This window comes from Cervus elaphus, chromosome 33, assembly GCF_910594005.1.
Source record: "Cervus elaphus chromosome 33, mCerEla1.1, whole genome shotgun sequence".
In the NCBI taxonomy this organism is placed as follows: domain Eukaryota; kingdom Metazoa; phylum Chordata; class Mammalia; order Artiodactyla; family Cervidae; genus Cervus; species Cervus elaphus.
The window spans coordinates 12,154,028-12,180,476 of NC_057847.1; the positions used below are offsets into that span (position 1 = coordinate 12,154,028).

At 36.9% G+C, this 26,449-nt stretch overlaps 1 protein-coding gene across 3 annotated transcripts in view; it reads right to left on the reverse strand.

Moving 5' to 3' along the window:
- GULP1 (GULP PTB domain containing engulfment adaptor 1) overlaps positions 1-26,449 on the reverse strand; it is a 313,902-nt gene that overhangs the window by 103,046 nt on the left and 184,407 nt on the right. For all 3 annotated transcript variants that reach the window (XM_043894934.1, XM_043894936.1, XM_043894935.1), the window contains exons 3-4: positions 16,254-16,328; positions 9,921-9,982 (exon numbers count right to left, since the gene is read on the reverse strand). In XM_043894934.1, coding sequence (XP_043750869.1) covers positions 9,921-9,982; positions 16,254-16,281 — 90 coding nt within the window. In that variant the 5' untranslated portion in view covers positions 16,282-16,328. The remainder of the gene's footprint in view (positions 1-9,920; positions 9,983-16,253; positions 16,329-26,449) is intronic.

The window sequence follows — 26,449 nt, forward strand, 5'->3', positions numbered from 1 at the left end:
TCTCTTGTCAAACATACCAAGTTTCAAATAATGTGTGTTTCATATATGAAGTTGTGATACTTCTAGAAATCAATGAAATGTAACAATCTTTCTTTTTAAAACCTCTCTTTGATCTTTGTATTTCACTTGTTGGTCATCATTTATTCAGTTTTCTTCCAAACTTTTTGTTTCATGTTCCTGTTCTCTCTCTCCAAGGAAGTCATAAGGTTTTAAGGTCAAGACCCATGTTTCTATTTGTTTTGGATTCACTCACTTTCAGAACTTGGAACACAGTAAGCAGAAAATCAAGGAATGCTGACTCTTTACTGCCACATGGTGCAAAGTAGTATAATCTCAATAGAATTGCATTCTTATATTCTTTGACAAAGCTAGAAATTTCATAAAAAGATAAATACATCATCCTTTTGGGAGACAGATATATTTTAGAATAAAACTTTTAAAAAGTCAATGTTTTTCATGAACGATATCACAATTCTTCACGTGAGAAATGACTATCTCACACCAACAGAATAATAAGTTCATGAAAAGTTTCCCAGTATTTCACCTTTTTATAGAAAGGACAGTTCAGCAGTGTCACCAAAAGATGAGAGGAGTGAAAACACTACCGTCCTCCTTTGTGACCCCATGACTGTAGCCACGGACTGAAGTCCACCAGGCTCCTCTGTCTATGGAATTCTCCAGACAAGAATAACTGGAATAGGTAGGCATTCTCTTCTCCAGGAGATCTTCCTGACTCAGGGGTCAAACTTGGGTCTCCTGCATTGCAGGTGCATTCCTTACTGTCTTAGCCATCAGGGAAATCCCGTAGTCTACCTTCAGTTCAGTTCAGTTGCTCAGTCATGTCCGACTCTTTGCAACCCCATGATCGCAGCACGCCAGGCCTCCCTGTCCATCACCAGCTCCCTGAGTCCACCCAAACCCATGTCCATCGAGTCAGTGATGCCATCCAGCCATCTCATCCTCTGTGGTCCCCTTCTCCTCCTGCCCCCAATCCTTCCCAGCATTAGGGTCTTTTCCAATGAGTCCACTCTTTACATGAGGTGGCCAAAGTATTGGAGTTTCAGCTTCAACATCAGTCCTTCCAATGAACACCCAGGGCTGATCTCCTTTAGTACGGACTGGTTGGATCTCCTTGCTGTCCAAGGGACTCTCAAGAGTCTTCTCCAACACCACAGTTCAAAAGCATCAATTTTTCGGCACTCAGCTTTCTTCACAGTCCAACTCTCATATCCATACATGACCACTGGAAAAACCATAGCCTTGACTAGACAGACCTTTGTTGGCAAAGTAATGTCTCTGCTTTCAAATATGCTATCCAGGTTGGCCATAACTTTCCTTCCAAGAAGTAAGCATCTTTTAATTTCATGGCTGCAATCACCATCTGCAGTGATTTTGGAGCCCCCCCCAAAATAAAGTCTGACACTGTTTCCACTGTTTCCCCATCTATTTCCCATGAAGTGATGGGACCAGATGCCATGGTCTTAGTTTCCTGAATGTTGAGCTTTAAGCCAACTTCTTCACTCTCCTCCTTCACTTTCATCAAGAGGTTTTTTAGTTCCTCTTCACTTTCTGCCATAAGGGTGTGTTATCTGCATATCTGAGGTTGTTGATATTTCTCCCGACAATCTTGATTCCAGTTTGTGCTTCTTCCAGCCCAGCGTTTCTCATGATGTACTCTGCATATAAGTTAAATAAGCAGGGTGACAATATACAGCCTTGGCATACTCCTTTTCTGATTTGGAACCAGTCTGTTGTTCCATGTCCAGTTCTAACTGTTGCTTCCTGACCTGCATACAGGTTTCTCAAGAGACAGTCACATGGTCTGGTATTCCCATCTCTTTAAGAATTTTGTACAGTTTATTATGATCCACACAGTCAAAGGCTTTGGCATAGTCAATAAAGCAGAAATCGATGTTTTTCTGGAACTCTCTTGCTTTTTCAATGATCCTGTGGATGTTGGCAATTTGATCTCTGGTTCCTCTGCCTTTACTAAAACCAGCTTAAACATCTGGAAGTTCACGGTTCACATATTGCTGAAGCCTGGCTTGGAGAATTTTGAGCATTACTTTACTAGCGTGTGAGATGGGTGCAACTGTGCGGTAGTTGGAGCATTCTTTAAGGGCGGTCAAAAATTACCTCTAAATTTACACTTAAATGTTCTAGTTATAACAGCAATAGAAAGCGAATCCACTATCCACCTATAAAGCCTATCAGCTTTGCATTCAAAATATACTCAGATGCCCACACTCTTCTCCTTCAGCTCCTACTCAGCATCAAGCCACAGTCACTATCCTTGATGAGCCTCTCCACTGGACTCCTGATGTGGGTTCACCTTTGCCTCTTAACAGCTAATTTCTGTTAAAAGCTTGTTTCACTTGTCACTCTTTCTCTCAAAACTCTTTAAATTGAGTGTTTCTCAAATTTTACAGTGACTAATGCTGGAGAGGTGGAAATTATCCTTCTTGAATTCTTGTGACTGGACTAATAATAGAATTAATACAGTATAGATTAATAGGAGAAAAAAAACATATTTTAATTCACATACAATGAGGTCTTATAAAAATAGGACTGGACTTAAGAAGTGTCCACAGCACGCAGCTTTTATACTTTCACATTTTTTTAGACAAAGAAACAATAAATTTGTGAGCTACTAACAGGACAAGGAAACTTGGGTTCGGAGTGTTCGGTTAGTGAAGCATCTAAACAGAATCTGGGCTTGTGGTACTAAAGCAGTAACGAGGTTGGTGCATACAGGCTCCCCCTCCAAGTCCCCTATCTCTGGTAATATGGGTGCCCTTCCACCTTCAGATGCAGGCAGGGGGGACCTACATTTAACACCAAAGATTTATTCAGTGCTTTCAGGGAGACAGAAAGGAGGGTTAGAGTGTCCCTCCTGTGTTGTGATTTTTAAAGTACTTTTATTTAAACAAATCAATATGCCACTGTGGCATATTTGGGGGTAGCATGGTCTGATCCCTCAAGAACTATAGGTAGGACATACTCTGCCCTTTCTGCTCTACTCCACATGTAGTTACTATTACTTCTCTATAATCCACTGAGTTCCACCATCCGGGGCCTGGCTAGTACTTGGCTAGGCAAATGTGGTCCTACCTTGCCCGTGATAGCTGATCTGCAAATGCAGCCACAGGCCTCTGCCCTCTTCAGAGACCTTCCCTGACCACTTCATGTAACACAGCACCCTCTTTCCCACTTCTCCCAACCCTCAACATTTTGCTTTACTTTTCTACATGGTAATAACTACAGTCTGGCATGCTATATTAATAAATAAAATAGTGTGTTAACACTACATTATTTATATGAGTATTTACTACATAATATGTAGTATGCTGAATAAATAACACTCAGTTCAGTTCAGTTCAGTTCAGTTGCTCAGTCGTGTCCGACTTTTTGCGACCCCAATAACACTAATACTGTATTAATAAAATGCACACATTGTTTCCTTATTAGCTGTCTCTTTAAAAAGTCTTATTATTTTGCTTATTATATGTAAGTCCCAGGGAGCCGGGATCTTATCTGTTTGATTCACTAATCAATTCCTATTGTCTCAGTGAGAACCTGGCATAAATTAGGAGCTCAATTCAAATGAATACGTATATATACACAAATGAATCTATATTTACACTTTACCATATGTTTCTATTACTCATACCATGTTAATTTGCATGTTTCAGAAATCACATTAAGACATCATATTCAATGAGGACATGTGGTTAAACTTATATGTGGATCATCTCTTCTATTAAAAATTAATTGTTCTCTTAAGAAACTCCCCCTCCCCATTATTATTTCAAAATTTATAGTTAAAGCTGGTAAAGTCTTTAGTATTACGTATAGGCACGTTACTGTTTAAAGGCAGTGGCTTTCAAACTCTCAATAAGATTATGAACCATGGTTTTCTGGAGAAAATTGATGTTTATCTTATGCATTCTGAAACTTTTTTTTTTCTCTCTTTTATCCTATTTCATCTTTAATTGCATACCTATAATGACCCACTGCATTGATTTTATGACCCAATTTTTTTTCACAGAACATAATGTTCAGTTTGAGAAACACCACTACAGGGTACATAGGAAATATGTAGAATTCCCAATGATTAGTATTAATGCTGTCACTGCTCATAAAAACAACAACAAAAACAACAAAAGGAGACTAATGAATGCTACATTAAAAAAAAAAAACTTTTGAAAGCAACGACTATATTTTATATCTTTATGTGATCTGAAATAGGTATACTGTGAATATTAAATGAGTATTTGCTATACAATATTAGATAAAATGAAAGAATGTGGAACTAAAATACGTTCCTACAAAAGAAACTAAAGGAATTAGAATATAAAAGTAGAATATTACTTTCAAACTTAAAACATTTAAATGTTATTACATATTTCCCCAGGAAGAATTGTAATTCTTAAACAGCTCTGCTAAATTTATCAGATTAATTTGTAACCAGTGGTTGCCAAAAACGAAGTGATAGGAATCTTTTAGCGATATGATCATTCTCTCAGAGAGAATCAAGATATATATTTTTGTCTTCCCCATAAACAAATTATTCCTTGGTTGCATCAATTCTCTCCCAGGAATATTTAGCACATCTTTATTTTCCACTATATGCTGATCTACTACTCTATATAAACTTGGAAATATTCGCTTGTACCATTAAAGTAACTTTATAAGAAGTTTAATGTCATCCTTTCTCTCTCGATCCAAATAAACTTTCAGATCCCCATAGATTTATATTCCTAAACTCCTATTTGATTAGTTCACTATACAAAATGCTTCTCTTACCATTGAAAGCTTTCTCAACTCATCTGTAAGGCCTTGTCCATCATTAGTGGACATTACTTCTGATGGTCAGTGTTATGCGTTAACTTTACCAGGTTATACTATCCAGTTGTTCAATTAAATACTAGTCTAGGAGTTGCCATCAAGTTATTTTGTATATCATGCTTCTCTGGCAGCTTATCTTGTAAAGAATCTGCCTGCAATGTGGGAGACCTGGGTTCAATCCCTGGGTTGGGAAGATGCCCCAGGGAAGGGAATGGCTACCCACTCCAGTATTCTGGCCTGGAGAACTCCAGGGACTCCAAGTCCATGGGGTCACAAAGAGTCGGACATGACTGAGCAACTGTCACTTTCTTTATTTTGTAGATACAAATAACATCTATAATCATTGACTTTATGTAAAGGAACTCATTCTGGATAAACTGGTTGGGCTTGATACAATCAATTTAAAGGTCTTAACAGAGCCTAACTGCCCTGCTATGTTCCTGGGGAATGAGAAATTCTACCTGTGATAGGCGTCAGTTCCTGCCCAGCAGTTTTCAGCCAGTGCTTTCTGACGGTCTTCATTATGGATTGCAGATGCCTGGCTGGCCAGAACCCTATCCCCAATTGTGTAGCCCATATCTTGAAATAAATGTGTTTATGTGTGTGTGTGGTGGGGAGGGTGGGTGGAGGAGGCAGTGGTGGTGGTCCATTCCACTAGTTCTGTGTTTTAGTTGGAACCTTGGCTGACAAAGTACTTTACCAGTGTTATTATTTTATGCCCAGCCCAACTCTTGTCATTTTGATGGCTTTAGGCCCTCTTGACAGAGTTCATCCTCCTCCAGATGTCTCAGCTTGAAATGGTCATTCCACTCTTTTTTTGACCCTTGGAAAACCTAACTCACTCCTCCTTACATAAAACAGGAATGACTACCACTATACGAATCTCCATAGCACTCTATTAAGCGTGACTTGAATGGGAAAGAACAAGATTGCCTTTTATGTGAGTTTTTTAAAAAGATATTTCCCCATGACATTAAGCTCCATAAGAATATATCGGCTATGTCACATAGCTCTGAAACTTCACCAACATTCAGTCAAGTTTTAGCAATAGTGCCTTATACATACAAGTCATTTAATGAACTAATGAATAATGAAGTGTTATGAGGTACATTCCAATCCCAAAGAAAGGCAATACCAAAGAATGCTCAAACTACCTCACAGTTGCACTCATCTCACACACTAGCAAATTAATGTTCAAAATTAATGCTCAAAATTCTTCAAGTGAGGCTTCAAGAGTACATGAACTGAGAGCTTCCAGATGTTCAATCTGGATCTGGAAAAGGTAGAGGAAACAAAGATCAAATTGCCAACATCCGTTGGATCATAGAGAAAGCAAGAGAGTTCCAAAAAACATCTACTTCTGCTACACTTACTATGCTAAAGCCTTTGACTGTGTGGATCACAACAAACTGTGGAAAGTTCTTAAAGAGATGAGAATACTAGACCACCTCACCTGCATCTGGAGAAATCTTTATGCAGGTCAAGAAACAACAGTAAGAACCAGACATGGAACAACAGACTGGTTCCAAACTGGGAAAGGAGTACATCAAGGCTGTATATTATCACCCTGCTTATTTAACTTATATACAGAGTATATCATGTGAAATGCCAGACTGGATGAAGTACAAACTGGAATCAAGATTCCTAGGAGAAATATCAATAACCTCAGATGCAGATAACACCACCCTTAGGGCCAAAAGCAAAGAAGAACTAAAAAGCTTCTTGATGAACGTGAAAGAGGGGAGTGAAAAAGTTGGCTTCATTCAGAAAACTAAGATTATGGCATCCGGTCCCATCACTTCATGGCAAATAGATGGGGAAACAGTGGAAACAGTGGCTGACTTTATTTTTCTGGGTTCCAAAATCACTGCAGATGGTGATTGAAGCCACCATGAAGTTAAAAGACACTTGCTCCTTGGAAGAAAAGCTATGACCAACCTAGGAAGCACATTAAAAAGCAGAGGAATTACTTTGCCGACAAAGGTCTAGTCAAAGCTATGGTTTTTCCAGGAGTCACGTGTGGATGTGAGAGTTGGATTATAAAGAAAGCTGAACACCCAATAATTGATGCTTTTGAACTGTGGTGTTGAAGAAGACAGCAAGGAGATCAAACCAGTCAATCCTAAAGGTATTAATCCTGAATATTCATTGGAAGGACTGATGCTGAAGCTGAAGCTCTAATACTTTGCCCACTTGATGTGAAAAACTGACTCATTGGAAAAGACCCTGATGGTGGACAAGATTGAAGGCAGGAGGAGAAGGGGATGACAGAGGATGAGATGGTTGGATGCCATCACCCACCTAATGGACATGAGTTTGAGTAAGCTCTGAGAGTTGGTGATGGACAGGGAAGCCTGGTGTGCTACAGTCCATGGGGTGGTAAAGAGTTGGACACAACTGAGCAACTGAACAGACGGATGACATACAGAAAAAGCAGCCAATCTCTGAAGTTACACTGACTTCAGTTTTTTAAGCCTGGCTCTGTCTTACTAAGTTTGCGACAATTCTTTTGTTTTTGTTGTTATTTCATCTGAGTCATGTCTGACCCTTTCGAAACAACATGGACTGTAGCCTGCTAGGCTCTTCTGTCCATGGGATTTCCCAGGCTTGAATACTGGAGTGGGTTGCCATTTCCTTCTCCAAGGGATCTTCCTGACCCAGGTATCAAACCCGTGTCTCCTGCCTTAGCAGGTGGATTCTCTACAACTGAGTCCCCTGAGAAGCCCTGTGACAATAGGCATAATATTTAAACTTTCATCCTTAGTTTTCTCTTTTGTGAAGTGATGATAACATTAATAATCACTATATTGGTTCAAATAAATACTAAATCATGTAAAAACACACCAGAACAGCACTTGGCATATTTTGAGAGTCAATGAAATGTAACAATTTTGTTATTATCTTGGATATGTTATTATGCATCGATTCATAAAATACATGCATATTGAATAACTAGAGTGAGACAGGCACTTTGGTAAAGCCAGTGAAAAATTACAAAAGATAAACTAATGATTGCTAACATTTACAAGTAGTAGTTATTTTATTCCAGATACTGTTTTAAGACTTCATGTAACACCTTTATATCTATAACAATCCTAATTGAGAAATTACTCTTATCCCTATTTACAGATTAATAACCATAGGCTAAGGTTAGATAATTTGCCCCAAACTACACAGCTAGTCAGTGTTGGAGTCAAGATTAAACCAAGGCAATCTGGTTATAGATTCTGGTTTTTACTTCTGTTGCCCCAAGGTATTTTCTGTGGACATGGATTTGCTTTGCAAGTGACATATACTCTCAGAAGAGACAGAGAAAATTTCCAAAAACACCTACTAAACACTCAATCTTTAAAGTGCCACAAAGAAGGGACTTCAGAAAAAAAGAACATTCTTCAAATATTTTTAATGCTACTCGGTCCACAGGATCTCACTCAGGAGACCACATGAGAAGGAACGGAAGCAACCTGCTCCTCCACGTTTGACCGACCCCAGTGCGGCCGACGCTGCCGGGCCCTCTGCTCTCTGTGGGGTGTCTTACAGTCATCATGGGCCCGTGAACCAGCACAGGCAACGTAGCCATGGAGACAAGCGGATGGCCGCTGTCTCATTAATTCAAAGAGTTAATGATAGTTCTAATTACAGTAAACTTTTTTCAATCCTTTATAAACAAGTTTTTAAAATGAGGTACTTCAATCGTTTATAAAAGTGAATAATGTCTGGTAGTTTCACATGAAGGATATAATTCTATTATGATTGATAACAGAAAAAACTGGGCATGGGCTTTAAAGTTATAGTGGTTTTCTTCATTAAATTTTTTTCTATGAAGATTTCATGCAGTGTATCAATAGGTAACATGAGGAATATCTGTGGAAGAGACGGGTAATATTAACTTTGTTTTTTTTCCTCTTAAGCTATTAAGTAAACTTTTCATGCTAATTCATGGCAATCAATCCGCATGTTAACTTTACAGGGGAATTCATGAGCATCGTAGTGATTTCCAGTATGTTAATTTTACAGAGAAAGCATTTTTGAGTATTTTCTTTGCTGCACAGTCAGGCAGAAAACATGTAGTTGCTGCACGCTAGAAAGCTCACTGCTGAGCAACCCTCTAGAAGAATTTCTTCTAGATGGCCTTTTAAATGCTGCTTCCTGCTGATTCAGACTCAGACCAGTGCTCTAGAGGTTTCCCAGAGAGCTCTCCATTCAATAATTTTTTAGAAAATCTTTTCCTGAAATAATTCTTCATAACTAATCTCTTTATATCACACTAATCCACTGTTCACTGTTCATAATAATAATTTTACCATTTTCTATCTCCTCCCCTGCCATTTCTGAAGTTGCTTAAGTTTGGCCCACTCTCTTATTCCCAAATACAACTCTTTAAAATTCTCTTCTGTCTCTTCCAAATTTAAACAGACTTCTCTGAAATCTACTCTGTGTTTAGTGTTCATTAATTATAAAATAACACCTTTCTTTAAAGACCCTTCTGTAAATGGCATTCATTCATTTGGACAGTCTTCCAACAACAGCAGTGAATCAAATCTTTGGACACATGGAGTATGGATTGCTTCTATTTCTCTATTAAAATGCAGGACTTGAACAAAAGATTCATACAAAATATGCACTTTTCCTGTGTTTTCTTAATAGTTTAAGCTTTGTTTGTCTCTCTTCTTTGTGTGTTATAATTGCATTCATTAAAATTGAAGCTCATTTCCAGACTAGTTTTGTATTTGTCTGTGTAATGAAACATTAAGTATTTTTAAAGGAAACTAATTTATTTGTTGTTTTGTTTCTTAAGTCCATGATACTGCAAATAATTTTAACAACAGCCAAAGTCATTTGAAGAAAATACACTCATGACTTAAACAGAAATTATAAAAAGAATACTTATTTAGGAAGTAAAACAACTTCCCTTATTATATGCTACAAAATTACTTTATTTATGCAAAGATTTTTCAGGGATTATCTACTAAGAAATATCAAAGCATAAACAATCTTTCTAAGATCAGTCATAAACTAGCAATAATACTATAGCAAAATAATATTCAGTAATACCATATGAACTATTTTACCTTTGCATTATAGGGAATGTAATGTTTTGATAAAGCCTCAGGAGTATGCATCCATGTTTTGTCTGCAATGAAGAATACACAATGTTAAATTAAAACATGGGCTCTAATGATGTCATATTCATGCATTAGCATTTATAGAGTCTGATACGGGTGGGTACACTCCTAATTCTAAGACAGTTTTGCTAAAGTGAAAAAGAATAGCTAGTCAGATATAAGAACAATATAACCACAAAGTAATTATAAGATTTTCTCCTTAACTTAAAAATCTTTTCCTTTTATAAGTTTTCAAATAATAAAACAGTTCTGAATTTTTTAAAGAATATATTTTTAAAAACCAGTTGGGCTATGAGTAATTACATCAATCATGTGAATAACTATGTTTTTCTTTCTTTCACTTGATAGTCTCATGAATTATAGGTTATTTTTGCTAATTACTTTTACAATAAATAGCAATCTGCTCTTTACTCATGACTACTATTCTTTAGTATCAAAAATTGACAATTTGTAAGGGGACATTTTAACATTAGACTAACAACTACATTTATACAAAACTGAAATAAATCAATCTACTAAATTCACTGAAAAATTAATATTACGATAGTTTTTTAGTCTCGATTTAGAGAAACATTGCTTGAGTGTCAACTATCAGGTGTTTCAGATATAAATAATCTTAAATGCAGTAATTTGAAATCATTACATGATTCAAATTAATGTAGTAGAATAATGAAGCTTCCCAGGTGGCACAGCAGTAAAGAATCCACCTTGCCAATGCAGGAGACACGGGTTTGATCCCTGGAGGGGGAAGATCCCCCTGAAGGAGGAACTGGCAACCACTCTAGTATTCTTGTTTGAAAAATTCCATGGACAGAGGAGACTGGCAGGGTGTTGTCAATGGGTTACAAAGAGTTGAACACAACTGGGCAATTGAGCATAGTAGAATAGTAGAAATAAAAGTAACTAAAAGAATAGAAGATATTGAAAGTAATTTGTATTATACATTATTAACAATAATAGAAAATAAATTTTTCATTCAATTTTTGAATTTGATTTATATATTCCACATATCTTCCAAAACATTTTGTGGAACATATAAGCAGGAAAAAAGCAAAACATGTTAATGTTTACACAAATCAAATTTGTCTGTTTGTTTTTTTTTACAAACTGCAATTGTCTGTAGTAAAACTTCTCAGTCTTCAAATATATTATCTTCTTAAGTGGATTTTTGTGAGTATTTTACTCCTTATGGGAATTCAAAAATTTAGAATCAGTACTATAAATAGAATAAAATTAAAGACATATTTTTACCATGAAAAATATACATAAGTATATACATAAGTATATAAAATAAAAATCAGGTTACTAACAAAGCATTTTTAACATTCAATTAAGAACATTTAAAAAGGATGGTAACAGAAACAAGTTCAATACCATTAATATGTTATCAAACTGGGGGAATGTGAAGACAGAGAAAATGGCATACATTTCTGGGATTTTAATTATTTTAAACCATTTAAAGGATACTGCATTATATATGAAACATGTTTATGGGTTACAATGCAACATTCAAAAAAATTTGAAGACAAAACCATGAGGGATCTATAAAATCCTGTGCTCATGGTGCAATTTAGGGCTATTTCTGACTGCTGAAGTGGACACGTGACAACTGCACTTGGGTGAAATATCCTGAGAAGCAATACATCCTAGGCTTCAAAAAACAGCATTATATACAGACATTGACATATAAAACTATTTCTTGTATGGATTTTCATTTTAACAATTTTATGACTTTAAGATTTTATGATCCGTACTGAATAGTGATATGACTAATTCAAGAATAATTTATACTCAGATGTGGAAAATAGTCGTGCACTTGCATATTAAAATAAATAATCACAATAGTATACATCAAAGTAATAAAAACACCAAAGACTTGCCTTCAGGAAACCTAAAAATATATCTAATTTCCTTTTTTACCCCTTAACACAATTACTTTCATGTCTCTTTTTCCAAGACACTAAAGATAGCTCAGGAGGATGTAAAGTCTAACTAAACTTTGAATATGATGGTTCATTCCAATCCTGAGGCAGAGAGGTAATTGCTTTTTCCTATAAGACACAATTATTTGAAAACCAATGATACTGCCTTTGTTATAGTCTCATACTGCAGTAACCTAAAAAGAGGGTGGGTATATCCAATTGTTACTGGTGACAGACTGAAATAATCACAATATTAAATTACCACCAGATAAGCTGCAGTTGCTACAATGACAAAAGATCTACACCCACACACCAAGTGCAGACAATTTAATGGGTGTTCATTTCATACCTCTTGTATAGGTAGTGCACTTACTAAACCTGAAGGGTTTCCAAAAAGGAGTCGTTAATGTCATTCTAATTTATACTTTGGCAAAAAAAAAAAGAACAAACCTATATGCTAACTTAAATAGATGTGGCTGACCTTGAAGAGAGGGTATAGATGATGGTCTTTGGTCATTTTATGGACCCACAGAAGATATTAGATACAGAGAATTGGTGAAGAAATAGGAACATAGACACTAGAATGTGTTCCTTTCTTAAAATTATAAAATATAATCTCTAACTTAATAGTGAGAATTCACATAAAAGTAAATGTCAGCATTTCAAAATATTTGACAGGTGTCAAACCACTTTTGGAGAAGGAAATGGCAACCCACTCCAGTATTCTTGCCTGGAGAATCCCAGGGATGGAGGAGCCTGGTGGGCTGCCATCTATGGGGTCGCACAGAGTCGGACATGACTGAAGTGACTTAGCAGCAGCAACAAACCAATGAATCTGGTGTTCAAAATGTATTTAGATTTAGAGTTCATCTAGAAAGGTGCAAGAAACATCATTGTTCTCATTATCATAAGAGCTTAACAAAGTGAAAGCACCTATTTTGAATATATTAAATTTAAAACTAAGTATTGATGGATGAATGGATATATCTGAATACAATTTTTCATGAAAAGAAAATTACTGAATTATATTTAAATATTATTGAAATTTCAAGTGCTTTGTACTACAATTATACCTACTCATCAGTATATCAACTCATATGTTAAAGAACACAAAGTATAACTAGTTGAATTATTTAATCACATTTATTCATGTGCTATGTTTTATGTTTTTTAAATTAAATTATTTTTGACATAAATAGAACATAGGATTTTAAAAATTCACAAAAGTAAGCTAACATAGGGAAAGAAGATATAAAACATTTATTAAAATGTTATCTATGATTATGAGGTTAGATAATTTTTACATAGCTCTTCAAAATAGTCCAAAATGATGCAATTCTAAGTATATTCAGATTTTTTCAGAACCTACGAGCACTTCTGCCTGTGTGCATGCTAATTCGCTTCAGTTGTGTCTGATTCCTTCAGACCCTGTGGACTGTAGCCTGCCAGGCTCCTCTGTCCATGGAATTCTCCAGGGAAGAATACTGGAGTGGGTTGCCATGCCCTCCTCCAGGGGATCTTCCCAACTGAGGGATCGAACCCAGTGACCCAGGGACTGAAGCTATGTCTCTAAAGTCTCATGCTTTGGCGGGCTGGTTCTTTGCTACCAGTGCCACCTGGGAAACCCATTCTAATAACCATTAAAGCATTTGAAAAGAGAATCAGTGAAATGCCTGGCCAATTCAAAGAATACCAGACAAATTACTAATTGGAAGATTTAATAAAAAGAAAAGAAAATTATGTTTAAGTTTAAGATAACAATCTCTTTTCCTTGGGTTTCTGAGAGCCAAGATGACTTAGTAAGTTTGCATGTAATAACTGAGAAAATTGGATACATGAAATAAGTTTTTAATGATAGAAGACAATCTTTCTTTGTTTCGAGTACAGTGAAGTATATGTTGATACTAGTTATTGGAAAGATGACTTGACTTACATGTTTTCTAGAACTATAATTACAGTTCCCAATGGTCAAGATGTATGAATTTGCTCATAAAATTCCAGTTCTGCATCTCAAATTAAAATTCAACAGATAGTGCTATTGGTTGAAATTGGAGCACAGGCTCCAAGAAGTTTTCTTTAACAACCATATTAAATGAAAGCATTTGAAGTGACTGGTGAACTTAAGGTAGAATTTCTGCACCGAGTTCCAACTGAATTCGAGTGAAATACTGATCAATAATTTACTGATAAGGATATTTAATCATTAGACTTGCAAAATAAGAGGAGTCAAAAGAAATTTAAAGAAAATGAAACAAAACAGAAAATAACAAGTGCTTCTGCTTCTTTATTCTCTATCAATAATTTTCCTTATAGTTGTACTCCTACTGTCTTCAAGTAAGACAAATATACAATCACTGTTTACTCATCTTACTATTCAACTCTTGGGATTTCTCAACTAAAAATCACTCCAAATTACCTTCAGATAAAGAGTAAATTAGAAAAAAATCGAAGCTCTAGAAGTATCTTTAAAAAATATGATAGTATGTTTAAAGCGATAAGTTGTGATGTAAGGTTTTTTATTACTTTATTAAAAATACTTCCATATTTCAGAGAATTATTTCCAGATATTCTACTAGGTAAAGGGAATAAAAAGAAATGTGAGTTTATTTTTGGTATATGTTTTAAATCGGAAGCAAGCTACAAAACACATTAAGTGTCATTTGCCTTACCCTTATTCTGAAAAATAAGTAAAATAATAAATTCTTAGTTTTCTAGGGTTGAAAAGTGCCTGAAAGTTCTTCACATTACCTAATCTCTACTGAATATATTAATCCTCTGAACCATATCCAAATGTTTGAACACCTCTCATTTCAGAAAAGAAAACAAAAATACTTTGAATAATTCCATTATATTTTGGCAAAATTTTGTTGGAATTTTTTTCCTATGTTTAATCTATGACATTATGATTTACACCAATCTTTATTAAACTTTGTTCCATAACCCAATGACAGCATTCAAACATTAAAAGGTCTTCAAACATTGCAAGACCATACCATGGGTTCTCAGCCATGCTTCCACCTGTAATCAGCATTGAAGTCATCCTAGCCTTTTTCAACCAGGCATGTTACAATGTGTCAGTCCCTTAATGCAAGAACCCACTGCCTGAGGACATGGAGGAGAATGGAATGATCTATTTCCTGGTTCAAGATAGTTCATTATTCATTCATTAGAAAATGAACTGGAATCTTGACTTTATTTTTTACCTATGCATGTTTTACCTACATATTTTACCTACACAGCAAAGTTTAGCCATGTTTTACCTACACAGCAATTAACTGCATTTTCTAAATAATAACAATATAGAAATAAGTACAGAAGTGTTGTATTTTCTGAACCCATGTTTGGCAATTAACAGTATCTTATTAACTGTATAGTGTAGATTATGAATTAACTCATCATTTTCTCCCCACATACCTACAATCCTACCACATCTGTTATCTCTTCCCACTTTCAGTCCCCTAAGAACTTGAGTAGCATTATTTAAGTATTCTCTCCCACTTCATTTATAGTATGTTAAACAGGAAAGAGCCCAGTGCCCACCACCAAAGAACTCCTTCTAGAATGGCAAGATACATTTTTTAACTCTACTGAACTAGACAAAACTATCAAATTTTTCTATCTTTCCTATAAATGTATCATGAAATATTTTGTCAAATGCCATGTTTTCCTGCACTTTAAGAAATAACATGGAGAAGGAAATGGCAACCCACTCCAGTATCCTTGCCTGGAAAATCTCATGGACAGAGGAGCCTGGTGGGTTGCAGTTCATGGGGTCGCAAAGAGTCAGGCACGACTGAGCGACTAACACAACAACAGCTGTTTCTTTCATTCCTGTACTGATAATTATGATATATTTAAACTTGCTTTAAATTTCTACTTTAAAACTAGTAACAAATTTATTTTGGTCTCATTGCTACCAATTCACTTATTGTCAATCCTATACAGTTTTCAACAATAAGTGAAGTGTACGTGCAAACACACACCTACACATAAGTTAATTTAAATCACTATAACCTATGTAAGCTCAGGAAATTTAGCACTACATGATGAAAAGTGAAGTTAGGACCAACTTTTTAAGTCAGATCACTATTTTTTGCAATTTCACATCACAGAATAAAACTTCCAGAGAACATATTGTCATGTTTTCTGGACTAAATATATTAAACAACTCCACTCTTTCATTAGGCTGATAACCAAAGAAGGTTAATTAGCAATGTCTGCAGGTTTCTGTTCTATTCTAACTTCATTCTGAAGTCACATGGTTTGATAATCAGAAAAAGGGATTTCTTAACATCTCTGCTTGATTTTCCCAATAATATTGAATTGACTCCCAGGTTCTATAAATGGGTACACTTACCTTTCTTTCTGCTAAAAGCACGGTTCATGATGAAGCTCAACCAAACTGATGTTCAGTTCAATCACACTTTATATCCTATAAAAACATAAAATAGCAAAGCTTAAATAAAGGAATGTTGAACAACCCCTTTTATGCAAACTATTTTAATTGCAAGGTCTTTTTAAATTTTTTAGATGTTTATAAACCATATTCTGAAATATCCTGAAGGACAATGGGTAAGAATAAACATAATAAGAAAACACATAAGAAAAACACTACTCGGGGAGGAGCCAAGATGGCGGAGGAGTAGGACGGGGAGACCACTTTCTCTCCTACAAATTAATCAAAAGAATAACTGAATGCAGAGCAAACTTCACAAAACAACTTCTGATCGCTAGCTGAGGTCATCAGGCGCCCAGAAAAGCAGACCATTGTCTTCGAAAGGAGGTAGGACAAAATATAAAAGATAAAAAGTGAGACAAAAGAGCTAAGGACGGAGACCTGTCCCGGGAAGGGAGTCTTAGGCGGCCTTGCTTGGGCTAGGGCCCGGGCCTGAGTGCCCTGAGGACAATCGGAGGGAGCTTCTGTGAGGTGCCAACTTGAACTGTGGGAGACCAAAAGAGAGAGAGAAAATTAACCGGCCGGAACACACTGCCGGCGGTTCGCAGAACAAAGGGACGGAGAAAGTCCCGAGAAGAGCTCGCAGGCTGCGGACCGGCCCAGCCCCGCCGGAGGCAGGGGGGAGGGGAAGGTCGGAGGCAGGAGGCAGGGGGTAGGGGAAGGTCGCGGTGAGACACAGGGCGCAGGCACCCGACCGGCGCGGGCGGGGACTGGGGCTGGGGACGCAGAGGGCGGAAGGCGCGCGCACCCGACTGGCGCCAGCGGAAACTGAGATTGGGTCCGCGGAAGGGAGTGAGTGCGCCACACCTGGGGATAGCGCGCCCATCAAGCCCCTGGCTGCCTGGACCGCTCTGACGGGGAAGGCACAGAGAGCAGGCGCAGCTTTTCCTTCCGCGCTTTTGTGTAACACCCGAGGGCTGGAACCTAGCGCAGCGCGGGGCGCGCTCCACATAGAACAGTCGGGAGCCTGAGCAGCGCAAACGGAGAAAGCAGCGTCAGCCCCTCCCGGCAGCGCAAGCCCTCCCCACAGGGCCAGCCCCTCCCCGCAGCGTCAGCCCCGCCCCGCAGCGCCAGCCCCTCCCCGCAGCGTCAGCCCCTCCCAGCAGCGCAACGGAACTAGCTACATGAATAAGAGTCCACCTCCGCCTGCCTGTGTCAGGGCGGAAATGAGGCTCTGAAGAGACCGGCAAACAGAAGCCAAATAAACAAAGGGAACCGCTTCAGAAGGGACTGGTGCAACAGATTAAAATCCCTCTAGGAAACACTGACTTCACCAGAAGGGCCCTGTAGATATCGAGAAGTGTAAGCTGGAACGAGGAGCTATCTGAAACTGAGCCGAACCCACACTGACCACAACAGCTCCAGAGAAATTCCTAGATATATTTTTACTTTTTTTTTTTTCTAAGTAAGGAAAAAAAAAAAAATTTTTTTTTCTTTTTATATTTTTTCTTTTTTATTTTTTCTCTTTTATTTTCCTTTAAAATTCCCTATTACTCCCCCATTACTCCTTAACTTTCATTTTCATAGATTTTTACGATTTTTTTAATTAGGGGAAAAAAAAATTTTTTTTCTTTCTTTCTTTTTTTTTGTTATTTTTTTCTCTTTTTTTTCTTTTTCTTTTTTTTCTTCTTTTTTTTTCTTTCCGTTTTCTCTTTTATTTTCTATTTTTCTTTTTCTCTTATTTCTTTTAAAGTCCTCTAGTACTCCTCTACTACTCTTCATTTTCATTTTCACTACACTATAACCTTACCAAAAAAAAAAAAAAAGAGAAGCCCTATCTTTAAACCGAAGATTATTCTCTCCCAATCTTGACTCTCTGTTTTCTACCTCAGAACACCTCTATTTCCTCCTTTCCCCTTCTCTTCCCAATCCAATTCTGTGAATCCTTGTAGGTGTCTGAGATACGGAGAACACTCTGGGAACAGACAGCTGCGTAGATCTGTCTCTCTCCTCTTGAGTCCCCCTTTTTCTCCTCCTGCTCATCTCTATCTCCCTCCTCCCTTTTCTCCTGTTCATGTAACTCTGTGAACCTCTCTGGGTGTCCCTAACGGGGGAGAATCTTTTCGCCATTAACCTAGAAGTTTTATTATCAGTGCTGTATAGTTGGAGAAGTCCCGAGACTACAGGAAGAATAAAACTGAAATCCAGAGGCAGGAGACTTAAGCCCAAAACCTGAGAACACCAGAAAACTCCTGACTACATGGAACTTTAAGTAATAAGTGACCGTCCAAAAGCCTCCATACCTACACTGAAACCAACCACCACCCAAGAGCTAATAAGTTTTAGAGCAAGACATACCACGCAAATTCTCCAGCAACACAGGAACATAGCCCCGAATGTCAACATACAGGCTGCCCAAGGTCACACCTAACACATAGACCCATCTCAAAACTCATTACTGGGCACTCCATTGCTCTCCAAAGAGAAGAAATCAAGTTCCACCCACCAGTACACTGACGCAAGCTTCCCTAACCGGGAAACCTTGACAAGCCAATCGCCGGGAAACCTTGACAAGCCAATCGTCTAACCCCACCCACTGGGTAAATCCTCCACAATAAAAAGGAACCACAGACCTCCAGAATACAGAAAGTCCACTCCAGACACAGCAATCTAAACAAGATGAAAAGGCAAAGAAATACCCAAGAGGTAAAGGAACATGAAAAATGCCCACCAAGTCAAACAAAAGAGGAGGAGATAGGGAATCTACCTGAAAAAGAATTTAGAATAATGATAATAAAAATGATCCAAAATCTTGAAAACAAAATGGAGTTACAGATAAATAGCCTGGAGACAAAGATTGAAAAGATACAAGAATTGTTTAATAAAGACCTACAAGAAATAAAAAAGAGTCAATTAAAAATGAACAATGCAATGAATGAGATCAAAAACACTTTGGAGGGAACCAAGAGTAGAATAACGGAGGCAGAAGATAGGATAAGTGAGGTAGAAGATAAAATGGTGGAAATAAATGAAGCAGAGAGGAGAAAAGAAAAAAGGATCAAAAGAAATGAGGACAACCTCAGGGACCTCTGGGACAATGTGAAACGCCCCAACATTCGAATCATAGGAGTCCCAGAAGAAGAAGACAAAAAGAAAGGCCATGAGAAAATACTCGAGGAGATAATAGCTGAAAACTTCCCTAAAATGGGGAAGGAAATAGCCACCCAAGTCCAAGAAACCCAGAGAGTCCCAAACAGGATAAACCCAAGGCGAGACACCTCAAGACACATATTAATCAAACTAACAAAGATCAAACACAAAGAACAAATATTAAAAGCAGCAAGGGAAAAACAACAAATAACACACAAAGGGATTCCCATAGGGATAACAGCTGATCTATCAATAGAAACCCTCCAGGCCAGAAAGGAATGGCAGGACGTCCTGAAAGTAATGAAAGAGAATAACCTACAACCTAGATTACTGTATCCAGCAAGGATCTCATTCAGATATGAAGGAGAACTCAAAAGCTTTACAGATAAGCAAAAGCTGAGAGAATTCAGCACTACCAAACCAGCTCTTCAACAAATGCTAAAGGATCTTCTCTAGACAGGAAATGCAGAAAGGTTGTATAAACGTGAACCCAAAACAACAAAGTAAATGGCAACGGGACCACACCTATCAATAATTACCTTAAATGTAAATGGGTTGAATGCCCCAACCAAAAGACAAAGATTGGCTGAATGGATACAAAAACAAGACCCCCATATATGCTGTCTACAAGAGACCCACCTCAAAACAAGAGACACATACAGACTAAAACTGAAGGGCTGGAAAAAAATATTTCATGCAAATGGAGACCAAAAGAAAGCAGGAGTCGCAATACTCATATCAGATAAAATAGACTTTCAAATAAAAGCTGTGAAAAGAGACAAAGAAGGACACTACATAATGATCAAAGGATCAATCCAAGAAGAAGATATAACAATTATAAATATATATGCACCCAACATAGGAGCACCGCAATATGTACGGCAAACACTAACGAGTATGAAAGAGGAAATTAATAGTAACACAATAATAGTGGGAGACTTTAATACCCCACTCACAACTATGGATAGATCAACTAAACAGAAAATTAACAAGGAAACACAAACTTTAAATGACACAATGGACCAGCTAGACCTAATTGATATCTATAGGACATTTCACCCCAAAACAAGCAACTTCACCTTTTTCTCAAGTGCACACGGAACCTTCTCCAGAATAGATCACATCCTGGGCCATAAATCTAGTCTTGGAAAATTCAAAAAAATTGAAATCATTCCAGTCATCTTTTCTGACCACAGTGCAGTAAGATTAGATCTCAATTACAGGAAAAAAATTGTTAAAAATTCAAACACCTGGAGGCTAAATAACACGCTTCTGAATAATCAACAAATCATAGAAGAAATCAAAAAAGAAATCAAAATATGTATAGAAATGAATGAAAATGAAAACACAACAACCCAAAACCTATGGGACACTGTAAAAGCAGTGCTAAGGGGAAGGTTCATAGCATTACAGGCTTACATCAAGAAACAAGAAAAAACCCAAATAAATAACCTAACTCTACACCTAAAGCAATTAGAGAAGGAAGAAATGAAGAACCCCAGGGTTAGCAGAAGGAAAGAAATCTTAAAAATTAAGGCAGAAATAAATGCAATAGAAACTAAAGAGAACATAGGATAAATCAACAAAGCTAAAAGCTGGTTTTTTGAAAAAATAAACAAAATTGACAAAACATTAGCAAGACTCATTAAGAAACAAAGAGAGAAGAACCAAATTAACAAAATTAGAAATGAAAATGGAGAGAGCACAACAGACAACACAGAAATACAAAGGATCATAAGAGACTACTACCAGCAGCTCTATGCCAATAAAATGGACAACATGGATGAAATGGACAAATTCTTAGAAAAGTATAACTTTCCAAAACTGAACCAGAAATAGAAGATCTTAACAGACCCATCACAGGCAAGGAAATCGAAACTGTAATCAAAAGTCTTCCAGCAAACAAAATCCCAGGACCAGATGGCTTCACAGCTGAATTCTACCAAAAATTTAGAGAAGAGCTAACACCTACCTTACTCAAACTCTTCCAGAAAATTGCAGAAGAAGGTAAACTTCCAAACTCATTCTATGAGGCCACCATCACCCTAATTCCAAAATCAGACAAAGATGCCATAAAAAAAGAAAACTACAGGCCAATATCACTGATGAACATAGATGCAAAAATCCTTAACAAAATTCTAGCAAACAGAATCCAACAACATATTAAAAAAATCATACACCACAACCAAGTGGGCTTTATCCCAGGAATGCAAGGATTCTTCAATATCCGCAAATCAATCAATGTAATACACCACATTAACAAATTGAAAGATAAAAACCATATGATTATCTCAATAGATGCAGAGAAAGCCTTTGACAAAATTCAACACTCATTTATGATTAAAACTCTCCAAAAAGCAGGAATAGAAGGAACATACCTCAACATAATAAAAGCTATATATGACAAACCCACAGCACGCATCACCCTCAATGGTGAAAAATTGAAAGCATTTCCCCTGAAATCAGGAACAAGACAAGGGTGCCCACTCTCACCACTACTGTTCAACATAGTGTTGGAAGTTTTGGCCACAGCAATCAGAGCAGAAAAAGAAGTAAAAGGAATCCAGATAGGAAAAGAAGAAGTGAAACTCTCACTGTTTGCAGATGACATGATCCTCTACATAGAAAACCCTAAAGACTCTACCAGAAAATTACTAGAGCTAATCAACGAATATAGTAAAGTTGCAGGATATAAAATTAACACACAGAAATCCCTTGCATTCCTATATACTAACAATAAAAAAACAGAAAGAGAAATTAAGGAAACAATACCATTCACCATTGCAACAAAAAGAATAAAATACTTAGGAGTATATCTACCTAAAGAAACAAAAGACCTATACATAAAAAACTATAAAACACTGATGAAAGAAATCAAAGAGGACACAAACAGATGGAGAAACATACCGTGTTCATGGATTGGAAGAATCAATATTGTCAAAATGGCTATTCTACCCAAAGCAATCTATAGATTCAATGCAATCCCTATCAAGCTACCAACGGTATTTTTCACAGAACTAGACCAAAGAATTTCACAATTTGTATGGAAATACAAAAAACCTCGAATAGCCAAAGTAATCTTGAGAAAGAAGAATGGAACTGGAGGAATCAACCTGCCTGACTTCAGGCTCTACTACAAAGCCACAGTCATCAAGACAGTGTGGTACTGGCACAAAGACAGAAATATAGACCAATGGAACAGAATAGAAAGCCCAGAGATAAATCCATGAACCTATGGACACCTTATCTTTGACAAAGGAGGCAAGGATATACAATGGACAAAAGACAACCTCTTTAACAAGTGGTGCTGGGAAAACTGGTCAACCACTTGTAAAAGAATGAAACTAGAACACTTTCTAACACCATACACAAAAATAAACTCAAAATGGATTAAAGATCTAAATGTCAGACCAGAAACTATAAAACTCCTAGAGGAGAACATAGGCAAAACACTCTCCGACATAAATCACAGCAAGATCCTCTATGACCCACCTCCCAGAATATTGGAAATAAAAGCAAAACTAAACAAATGGGATCTAATGAAACTTAAAAGCTTTTGCCCTACAAAGGAAACTATAAGTAAGGTGAAAAGACAGCCCTCAGATTGGGAGAAAATAATAGCAAATGAAGAAACAGACAAAGGATTAATCTCAAAAATATACAAGCAACTCCTGCAGCTCAATTCCAGAAAAATAAATGACCCAATAAAAAAATGGGCCAGAGAACTAAACAGACATTTCTCCAAAGAAGACATACAGATGGCTAACAAACACATGAAAAGGTGCTCAACATCACTCATTATTAGAGAAATGCAAATCGAAACCACAATAAGGTACCATTACACACCAGTCAGGATGGCTGCTATCCAAAAGTCTACAAGCAATAAATGCTGGAGAGGGTGTGGAGAAAAGGGAACCCTCTTACACTGTTGGTGGGAATGCAAACTAGTACAGCCACTATGGAAAACAGTGTGGAGATTCCTTAAAAAACTGGAAATAGAACTGCCATATGACCCAGCAATACCACTTCTGGGCATACACACTGAGGAAACCAGATCTGAAAGAGACACGTGCACCCCAATGTTCATCGCAGCACTGTTTATAATAGCCAGGACATGGAAGCAACCTAGATGCCCATCAGCAGATGAATGGATAAGGAAGCTGTGGTACATATACACCATGGAATATTACTCAGCCATTAAAAAGAATTCATTTGAACCAGTCCTAATGAGATGGATGAAACTGGAGCCCCTTATACAGAGTGAAGTAAGCCAGAAAGATAAAGAACATTACAGCATACTAACACATATATATGGAATTTAGAAAGATGGTAACGATAACCCTATATGCAAAACAGAAAAAGAGACACAGAAATACAGAACAGACTTTTGAGCTCTGTGGGAGAAGGTGAGGGTGGGATGTTTCGAAAGAACAGCATGTATACTATCTATGGTGAAACAGATCACCAGCCCAGGTGGGACGCATGAGACAAGTGCTCGGGCCTGGTACACTGGGAAGACCCAGAGGAATCGGGTGGAGAGGGAGGTGGGAGGGGGGATCGGGATGGGGAATAAGTGTAAATCTATGGCTGATTCATATCAATGTATGACAAAACCCACTGAAATGTTGTGAAGCAATTAGCCTCCAAAAAAAAAAAAAAAAAAATTAAAATGTACAATATTAACTAGAAACATTAACTGAGTCTTCTAAGTATTAAACTAAAATTGCTTGAATATAAAAAAAAAAAAACACTACTCAATATTATGAGTGGCACAGCAGACAAGAATAATATATCAAATAAAATTTCTCCAAAGTTCCTTAATCTTCTCGTCTTTTTCTTTTACATCTTTCATTAATTATATTTACTTGCAAATTTAAGAAGAAGGAAGGTTAACTTTTCCCTGAACTTGTCAGTAAAAAGTATGGTAATGTTTTGGATTATCATTAACACCAGTGGTGGATAAACAGGAGTCATCTGCTTATGACAAGTGGATATCATGCCCCTCTCCCCTCCATCATGCTATGCTGGGCAACTCTTTGCCCCATTCTCCAGGCAGCTGCTGCCTATCTTTTGAAACCAAGGCAATGGGGCATTTCCCGCTCCTCGTCTCTGAAACCACAGAGGGAGCCTTAATGATCCCTGAATCACCATCTGGACGATGCACCCCTAGTCTTGAAGAACAGTGTGCATTCACAGCCAAATAGATGTATGGTCCTGTCCTGTGGGATCTAAGAAATCCAAAATATTTTCATCATTTCATCCCATCAACATCTCCTTCAGCTGAAACCGGCACTGTTTCTGTTAGAGTAACTGATTTGGTCTGTGAATCACAAAGACACTAATTTTATCAAAGGACAGTTTCTCCATATGACAAATCAACTTAGAATTTTCCAAACCTTTACATGTTGATTAATTCGTGCATAACAACTTTATTTCTTTCTCACATTTTACTATAATAATTTAAAAAGAACCAAGCTCCCCCTTTAACATTTTGCTTAGAAATCCCCTCCAGTTAAATATCCAATTTTGTTGATTCCTAGTTTTATCCTCCACAAAACATTAGAACACAAATACAATTCAGTCAAGTTTTTTGTGTTTTTTTTTTTTTTTTTTTTTGCCATTTTTTTCACAATGATCACCTTTTCACCATTTTTCAAAAACATGTTGTATTTTTTCCCCAAGACCTTAAAAGAATGGGCTTGAACATTTGTATTTCTACTAACATTCTGTTCATGATTATCTGTGGATTCTCTAAGAAGATGGAGACTTTCCCTCCAGCTCTCTTCTTTTCTTTCTGACCTCTGACCAGAACTGTCTTTAGCAGTCCCTTCAAAATACTCTTGGTTTCTTCTAGCATACACTTCAGAACTCTTCAAGCTTCTCCCCATTATCTAGTTCCAAAGCTACTTCCACAGTTTTAGGTATTTGTTCTCAGTAACAATTTTTTTTTTCTTTCTTGGTCTGGTCAGGTTGCCATAGCAAAATACCTTAGACTGGGTGGCCTCAACAATAGAAATTTATTTCTCACAGCTGTAGAGGCTGGAATTTTGAGAGTCATACTTTAGCGTGCCAGCATGGTCAGGTTTTAATAAGTACCTTCTACCCAATTAGATCCTAAAGACTCCATCTCTAGATACCATTTCTTTGGGGGTAAGGGCTTCGACATATTAATTTGGAGGGAACACAAGGATTCAGTCCATAGCACTCTCCATAAATCTACATAGCAATTAAAGCACAACAGAAGGATTAATCTTTATCATAAAGTCATTTTTACAGTGAAATTATAGCTGTTTATGTCCTTGCATTTCTACTCTCAAAGGAAAATAAAAATAGTTAACTCAATTATAAACTATTATTGTTAAGCACTGTTTTGTAGACTTAGATGATGACACAGTAGCATCACTCTGTTATTCACCTCACATTTTACTCTTCTCATGATACACACTATTAATACAAGATAGGTAGAGAGTACAGTGTAAGAATTAGAATGCCATGATAATTATACCATGCATAGTAACCATATAAGATGGTTTATTTTCTATGCTCTGAAAGATATTACTATTATTTAAGTTATGATTAAAAATAACTTCATTTTCTACAATTAATTTATTCATTTAGTCAGAAATTATTTACTGACCACCAGTGCCAGACATTATTCAAGATGCAAAGTAATACAATAAAGATCAAATATTTCTGTATCCTCCCAAGAATTACTTTTCACCTATAGCTAACAGACATGATTGTTATCCTCAAGGAATAAGTGAAGATCAAAAACTTGCAGAAAAAAAAACCATGCAGTCAAGAAATATAATGTATCTAAATGTAAGATTCAACTTCTCTGGAAAAATGAAGAAACCAATACTAAGAATGAAGAGAAAATCTTAAAAGCAGTCAGAAATGAAGATATTATGTATAGAAGAGCAAAGATTCTGATTGCAGCAGCTTTCACATCTGAAACATTGCAAACTAAAAGACAGGAGTGACATCGTGAAAGTATGAAAAAAACT